The 9,127-nt window shown below is 31.7% G+C and overlaps 1 protein-coding gene across 1 annotated transcript; it reads left to right on the forward strand.

The window, feature by feature from the left end:
* Positions 1-341: 341 nt before the first annotated feature.
* Positions 342-1,338, forward strand: LOC110715766 (germin-like protein subfamily 3 member 3). Its single transcript, XM_021894377.1, has one exon. It carries the CDS (start codon positions 502-504, stop codon positions 1,126-1,128), a length of 627 nt encoding a protein of 208 aa, XP_021750069.1. The 5' UTR covers positions 342-501; the 3' UTR covers positions 1,129-1,338.
* Positions 1,339-9,127: the final 7,789 nt, after the last annotated feature.

Genomic DNA, 9,127 nt, shown 5'->3' on the forward strand with positions numbered 1-9,127 from the left:
TGCGGGCAAGATTTCCTGAGCCCTAGAAGCTTGAATGTGGTACGAGTATTTGAAAATAATATTTTAATTTAAATTAGTATCCTAAAGTCCTAATCAAACTCATACAATTTAATTGAAGATAATACAGTACCATTTTATCACTCATACATACCATTTCGAGAAAGTTTAATTGAAGATAATATAATATTCACGTCAATAAAACAACAACGCTGACAAAAATTAGAGTTGAAAAAAGATTTTCAGCCGCATCTTAAATACAAACACGTATTTCTTTGACTTTCATACCAAATAAAGAATATCACACCATTTATGAATTGAACAAAACAAGCCATATTGACCAAATAATGTTTCCTCTATATAAAGGGTACCAATTGCCTCTAAGAAAATAAAACAAACCAATCTACAACATTATATCTACACTTCAATACTTACATTAGCATCAAGTTAACGATCTAACACCACCATACACCACCACCTTTCTAGCTATTAAAAGCTTTCACAATGAACAATCTTTCATATTTTGTCGTCTTTTGTCTCTTAGCCACTCTGTCTCATGCCATAGAGCTCGACTTTTGTGTTGGTGATCCTAGTCTTCCTAGAGGACCTGAAGGATACGCTTGCAAAGATCCTGCTAAAGTCACAACTGATGATTTTGTTTACACAGGCTTTCGTGGTGAGAAAACTCCTAATAATGTTTTTGGAAACAATGTAACATTAGCCTTTTCAGATGTGTTCCCAGCCTTTAATGGTTTAGGAATATCCATGGCTAGGTTAGACTTCGCCGTAGGAGGAGTAATTCCAGTACATTCCCATCGTACATCGGAAGTTCTTATTTTGGTTAAAGGTTCAATCATTGCAGGTTTTATTGATACCAACAACACCGCACACTATAAAAGATTAGAGGTTGGTGATGTCATGGTATTTCCACAAGCCATGCTTCACTTCCAAATCAACGTTGGCAAAACTCCGGCTACCGCGTATGTTAGTTTGAATGGAGCAAATCCTGCACTACAACTCACTCCTACTGCTTTATTTGCTGGGAACTTACCTGCTGACATTGCCCAGAAAATTACACTTGTGAGTAAAAATGAAGTTATGCGGATGAAACGAATATTCGGCACAGCTTAACAAAATTCCTTTCCTGATTATTCTAAATTCAAATGTAATAAATTAAGAATTTTTTTTTTAAAAAAATAACATATGTATGTTCAATCTATGTCCTTGGTATTCCTTCATCTTTTTGTATTAATAAATACTCCTTACATATACTTTTGTTATTTACTCGTATTTCATGTTTAATAATGATACATACTTCTCTTCAAAAAAATAAAAAGAGAATAATAAATTCCCGTTTTCTTTGATGCTCATCACTGGGCAGAAATAAAATCACTCTTGCAAAATTGATACGAGTAGCTTATTGATTAATATTTAGACGTCATTTGCATTACTGTCATTTGTCATTTGTGACTCGCTATATACCAATAACACACAAATAATTCCGTTTGTAGCTTGATGCTTAGTGGGTCTCATCAACATTAATACTTGCATTGTATATTAAAAATTTGATGCACATTTGATGCATGTACTGTCGGAATAATTTTAATCATATTTGTAAGGAGTATCATTATGATTTATATCAATAAACTAATGATGATGACAAATTTTTTTGATTATAAGCTGAAACAATTCAAGAACTTATCCCCTAAAACATTGTGTGTAGTTATGATAATCAACTAACTTTTTCGTTGTGTATGTGATTAGTATATTACATTGCGGGGGATCTAATTGAGTCTGAATAGTTGTAAGTTGTAACAAAGGTGTTACCCTATTATTTTATTGAAGTTTAAGTTTGAGTCTAAATCCTAAATGGATCGCGGTTTTTCTTCTTTTGTGTGTAAGGAATAATTGATGTTTTCACCTAATTATCTATCTTTTAATTTTAGTCTTTTACTAATTCCTTTGCTTAACGTTTGATTTCCGGATACAAATTTAGAACACCTATTCCTCTTACCATTTACCCTAGCTCATGGCCTCTTGTAATATAAGTATTTCATCTAAAAACCTATTGCATTGCACTTTTGTTTAACATGGAACAACAATACTTTATTTATTTTTTGAACGAAAATGGAACAACAATATAGTTGTTGAGAATTAGAACATCTCCATTGGTGAAACTCAACTTTGAGTATTGAAATACAAAATGAGTTGGTTTTTTTTTTTTTTTTTGTTAATTAACCTCCAAAGGTAATACTCAACCCACTTCTCAATTTAGCAACTCACGTGAAGTCTAATTTTTCAATGGTGAGACTCCTTAAAGTATACTAATGTCACATTCAATTTATGGGCCACTAAATTCATTATTTAAAAAAAAAATAAATAAATAAATAAATTACAAAATATAGTATAATATTGGTAAAGGGCCCACATTTTTTGTCAAATAAGACTCAAAGTTAAGTATCTAAACTTATAGCAACTTTCTTTTAGAGTTGCTAAGTTTTGCTAAGTTTAGACACCAACTTATTGGTATCCTTTGCAAAAAAATAAAAAACTCTCTCTCCTAAATTTTTTTTTTTTTAAAAAAAAAAAAAATCTCAAGTCTAACCATTAGAGATGGCCTTATGCTTCGGAAGTACTCCCTTCATTTTTCTTTTTTCTTTTTTTTATTTGCATCACTTTTCCTTTATAATTGTTTTTTTATTTTATTTGCATCACTTTTATATATGGTAATTTATACTATATTTTATTATTTCTTTCTCTTACTTTAAACTCCACACAAATTAAGGACTTGTTCTCTTCAACTTATTTAAGATATTTATTACTTATTCCTTAATAAATTCAGATCAGATCAGAATTTTTGATTATAATTTACTTATCCTTAAATATTGTAAATTGCGTATTACAAAAATTTATAAAAATGACATATTTAAAAAGTTCACAATGAGATGAATCTAACAAGATCCATTTTGATAATATTTTTCTTTATAGATTAGTATTAAATGCGGTTAGTATTTAGTCAAATTATTAAATCAGATCAAACCAGATCAGATAAAAAAAATTCAAATCAGATCATCTTGTTTCAGGTGAAGAGAACAAGTATTAATTTATCATTTCTTTCTATCATGGTCCCCACTACTCTATTTTACATACTTTAACTTTTATAGTTCTCACATTAATTTTACCATAATAAGTATTCATCCACTCACATTATTACTCCCTCTGTTACCGAAAGAACGACTCATTTGGCCTAATTTTAGTCCCAAAAAGAATGACCCATTTGTTTTTCCCAACATCTATTAAAATCACAAAATTACCATTATATCCTCAAATATTTTTGTCATGTAGCTCCTTCTCCCTATTTTACCCTTGTATTTTTTCAGATCTTTGTGTCATCTCCTCTCTAAATTTCTAAACTTTTTTTCTCTCTCCTGCCACCATTAATTATTTTTTTTGTGTGTGTTTTCCTATACATTCGTACTTGCAAATTATTGCTGACTTGTGTTTTCCCATACATTTGTACTTGCAAATTAAGTTTCTTAATACCCACGAAATCAACCCAAATGGGTCGTTCTTCGGGGATGAAGGGAGTATATTATACCAAATTAATTTTCTTAAAACTCTACCAGTGATGCAAATAACAAAAACGGATGGAGTATTAACTTAATAACTTTGTGGAAGTATTTTATTTGTAGATTTTATTTTTTTTACCTTTTTGTGATAAAAAGAATAATTGAACAAGGAGGAAATATTGCTAGCAATTGTCATTTAACATACCGCATCAACCACTCTAATTTGGTTGGAGCTACTTCATATAAGAGTTGTAATGAATATTTTATGAAACAAGGAAATTAGAAGCTGAAGTGAACTGATTGGAGCTGAAGTGAACTGAACTGAATTGAAATTAAGCTAGAGTGATCGAACAGGCCCTAAGTACAATATTAGTCATTATTGTTTGCATTATTTATAATTAGCCAATCATTTCCACTACTATTCGCTTATATTTTATAATGATAGATTTGTTGATAAATGTTTGCTAATTATTTTATTCATATATATATATATATGGACAGAATATATTCATAATCTTAAAATAAGCAAAACCAAATATATTGCACCCCACCAGTGAGATTTAATGTGTCAACAAAAATGATCACCTTAAAATAATTGTCATATGCGCCACACAAGAAGTATAGTGAAATTAGGTGTATTAAGACACATTAATAGTGTACTATATGTTGCCGCATAAACAAGCTACGCTACAGAAGCAACAGAGCACAACATGTGCTCAAGTTCCTCTTTGTGCATGCACTTGGGGAATCAATGTACGTTATTACTTATTAGTCAATTACTCTTGCCTCTTGGAGTTATGTTGTATGCCTCTTTGTCTCTTTGAATAGGCTTCCAAATTAAGGTCTATGGATTGTGTTTTACGGAGTATATTTTAAAGTCATTAGCCCCATTATTGTTTCTCTCTAGTTGTGTTATTAAATTTGTCCCATAGTCTTTTTGGAAGAGAGATTGTTCAAAAAGAAGATAAAGAATAATGAAAAATGATTAACTATAAAACCCCACATGTAATGTTTTCTCTTGAACCAACTCTTTTAAAAAAGTGAAAAACCTCCTCGGATCATCAAATCTAGTGGCCTAAAACAAATTTATAGGCTCAAAAGTATTGCATAAATGTATATGTAGTTGACGCTTTTTATAGGGTAATTCCAAGTTTCTCAAGCGTTCTCATAAGGGAATTACCTTTTGACGGAGTGAACCTAATGTTAAACGACGTTATCCCTATTGTTAGCCAAAGTTACCCCCTTGTTCAACTTACCCCCTTTTGCAATTTACCTCTGTCGTCTGTACTATCCGGAAGGTCAATCCGAGGTGTCGATCAATTAAAAGAGTGGCTAACAGTAGGAATAAACTTCAATAGAGGAAATCGAGTTTAAATGGAGGAATCCTAGCTCGATAACAACTTCAATGGAGGAATTCGAGTTGATGATAGCTTCAATGGAATATGGTCACCCTTACCCTTTGGGGTTGACCATACCATAAATTTTACCTTTTCTTATAGGGTTTTTCGTTTGATTTTGGCGGCGAAGCCACCTATGTTCGCCGTTTATAATGGTGGTTGTCCTTGGTGGAGCCGAAAGAGGAAGATGATGGTATCGATGGTTGTTGTCGGTGGAGACGGAAGAAGAAGGTGATGGTGTTAGTGTTTGTTTTCGGTGGAGGCGAAGACAAAGCTGCAATGGTGCTGCAACGCCGCTAACGATAAAACGCAAATCTAATAACGCCGTCTAGATTAGTCCAAGTCATCAACTATAGTGGATTTTACAGTCAGCATTTCTTCTGATTATAATCCTCCCTTCGTCCCTTAATACAAAACCTCTTTTGATTTTTGCGCGGGAATTAAGAAAGTTTTAATTTCTTTAAGACTAATGATTAAAAGTACATATATGCATGTGGGGTTAGAGAGAGACAGAGAGAAACAAAAAGTAATTGAGAATAATGAAAGAAATAGAGAGAGAAAGTGTTGGAAATTGATGTTAAAAGTACAAAAAAAAGTAAAGGATTAAAGACTTAAATTTAAAGCTGACAAACTCATTAAAAAAGGGTAATAAAGTAAAAAAATACAACCGTAAATAGAAAGAGGCATTGTATTTTAGTTTACCCAAAAAGGAAATGAGACTTTATAATAAGGGACGAAGGGAGTACCATTAATTTACAATTCCCAATGCATTTTAAATACACAAATGCCATTAGAGAAACTCTTCTTGTTTCTCAAGAAGAGCAACTGGGGTGCCTCCTTTTTGTATTTATATGCATGTTGGCATTACGAATTTACAATACACCTGGGGATCTATGCAGGATACCAAAATTTTAACCAAAAATCTTTTGCTTATGAATGATGTTTGGCTCGTTTAGTAATAATTACTTATGATACATTAGCTCATTTAATATGTTTCTAGAATTTATTTAACAAAAAATAAATAAAAGTTTCTTGATTGGAAATTTAAAATTATAATGAGATTAAAGGTGATATTGGATCGAATCGGATTGGCCCAAGCCATGACACAACCTAACAAGAAAGAAAGGAAAAAATAAAAACCATGTCACATTATTGTAAGCACGAGAAGGCACATTATTTTTTTTTTTATTTTTTTTTTTTTTTTTTTTTGAGGAAACGAGAAGGCACGTTATTGTATGTGTCTCCATTCGTTAGTTGGGCTAGGGCCGATTATTTGGAAAAGGCATGACAAGGTATAGCAAGTTCGACTTTACACAACAAAGCACATCCAAGCACGATGGCACGTAGATTCACTCTTTGCAAAGGTACAGCAAGTCCGATTTTACACAACAAAGCACACTAAAATCAATTAAATTATACTAGGCATGCAAGCATGAATTTTTTTTCTGTGGATTCAGTGTTCTTTAAAAAAAGACGGAATGAACATTTAGCTATTCAGTAAAGAACATATAGTTGTTTTGTAAAGAACATATAGCTATTTTATAAAGAACATCCAGTTTATATGTTTTTTTTTGTAAATCTAAAGAACATTTGTAATATTAGTAAAGAACATGATAATATTAAAAAACATTATTCATATAGTAAATGTACATTTGGTATAAATGATCATGTATGTATATGAAAATGTACATTTTACTGTATTATAATGTACATTGTATTATGTTGGTTACATGTTTTATGTACATTGTATTATTTGCATCATATAAGTATATGAAAAAAGAACATTTTACTATATTTTAATGTACATTGAATTATTTGGATCTACAACTTTTTCTAAATTTGTCTATTTGCTTGCTTTCTTCTTCCAAAATATATTAATCGATTGATCTTCTTCAAGAATTTCATTTTATTTCTCGTTGCAACAACAAAATTATATCAAAATCGCAATTAATTTTCAATCAAATCAAATATTACAATTTTCAATCAAATTTATAAAAAACAAACACTCAAACTCAAAATAAACAATTATGAATGTCAAATAAACAAGTATAAATGTCGAATTTGGTCTTACCTTTCGTTTTTATTTGTCATCTTGAACAATTTTGGGCTCAAAATTTCGAATTTCTTGAAATTTTGTTTGAGGTTTGAGGAATTTAAATGGGTTTGAAGTTTTGTTTGAAGAGAGAAAGTGAACTTTTGGTAAAAAAAAATTTGAAATGATTTGTAATTAATGTATGGTAAAAAAAATTAATTATAGTACTATTTATCTATTTCATTATACAATATTTCTTTTAAAAAAAATATATATACAAAATTGTTGCATAAAAAACTGATGTACATTACAAATGAACACTATGTTCTTTTATGCATATGTCCATGTACATTATAAATAATTACTATGTTCTTTTATATGACCATGTTCATTAGTATATATCTGAATGTTCATTCCGCCTTTTTGTATTTTGGAGCGAATGCACCATGTGGATCGTGCATCCGCCTCCACGAACCAACTATTAATGCAAGCACGATGGCGCGTAGGTTGACTCTTTGCAACTCGTTGCATTGGCTCTCTTTAAGAATTTTGACACGGCAAGACAAGCAAGCAACTCATGCCCCAAGCCTAGCTAACCCCAAAGCACACGAATCCGTTACGAGGCGTGGCCCACAACCCTGTTTAACTGAGATATATTTGCCTCTTGGACATCAATAATTGACTTAAAAAAAACTTACTCCTCCCAAATCAATTGACCAAATAACTTCTTCGAGATTATATCCAAAAAAATTCAAACTCAATTAAAAGAGTTGGGTTTTTTTTTTTTTGAAAAATTAACATAGTGGGGTTTAAACGTAGCCTTCGACTCGATTTATCACATAGATATTCTCAAACTCCGTATAATATTACTAGAGGTGTCAATTTGGATAACCAGATGGAATTTGGGTTGGGTCTATTTGGATCTGGTCTGTTCGGGTCGGATATGTTCGGGTCAAAATTATTCTTTTAATTCGGATTGGGTCAAATTTGGGTCGGATCAATTTCTGATCGAGTTCGGGTCGGATATGGATCGGGTCAACTCCAGGTCGGTTCATGTTCGATTTAATTCAGATCGAGTTCAAAACGAGTTTAACCGGGTTAATTTCGGGTCAGATGAATTTGGGTCGGGTTGATTTCGGTTCGGATGATTTTCAGCTCGATCAAGTTCAGTTTGATTAAAATAAGGTTAATATGTTGATTCATTAATTGCTTGATTTCAATTCAATTCCTTTCTTGTGTTTGGCTGGATTTTAATCGAATTGACCCAATTCATATCCAAATAAGGTTAATCAGTTTTAAACTAGAGTTATTATTGTGTTTTTACCTTATTATTGGGTCAATATCAAGTCATTCATGTATCATAGTTTTTATCGAGTTGAAAGAAGAGGTTTTAATGTTCAAGTATTACACATTATTTGTAGCAAATTTTAGGCGAGACGAATCACGAATATATAGCTTAGAAAGAAATTTTATATAATTGGTATATACATGAAGTAAACTTGTTACTCCAGATTATTTCTTTGTAGTAAAAAACATTAACTTATTAATAATTAGTAAATATAGTAGTATAAAAACTTGAATAAAAAGGTCAATAATTAATTATGGTCGGGTTAAATTCGGATCGGGTAAAAATCAAATCGAGTTAAAATCGGGTCGGGTTAATATCAGTTCTGGTCAAAACAGATCGGATTAGATCGGTTATTTGTCGGGTCAATTTTGAATCGGGTTGAGCTCGGGTCGGATCAAATCGGTCGATTTGAGTTCAGTTTGAGTCAAATCGGATTCGGGTTGAGTTCAGGTCGAATCAAATCGATACCGAGTTAAGTTCAGATCGGGTCAAGTTCGGATTCGGGTTGAGTTCAGGTCGAATCAAATCGATACCGAGTTAAGTTCAGATCGGGTCAAGTTCGGATTCGGGTTGAGTTCAGTTCGGTTACAGATCGAGCTTGGGTCTAGAATTTCTCGGATTGATTACAGTTCGATACGGATATTTTTTTCGAGTCGGTTAGGATTGGTTTTGGCACCTCGAATTATTACCCGTGTGTTGGTAAGTTGGTTGACCAAGGTCCAAGATGCACATTTTACACAACTTCATCCTCTATTTATTTTTAATGTATTTTTTAAAAAATAAA

The sequence above is a fragment of the Chenopodium quinoa genome, unplaced genomic scaffold, assembly GCF_001683475.1.
Source record: "Chenopodium quinoa cultivar QQ74 unplaced genomic scaffold, ASM168347v1, whole genome shotgun sequence".
Lineage (NCBI taxonomy): Eukaryota > Viridiplantae > Streptophyta > Magnoliopsida > Caryophyllales > Amaranthaceae > Chenopodium > Chenopodium quinoa.

Bases quoted from the DNA above. Each gene is read 5' to 3' on its own strand.
- LOC110715766 (XM_021894377.1), top strand. From the start codon at position 502: ATGAACAATCTTTCATATTTTGTCGTCTTTTGTCTCTTAGCCACTCTG.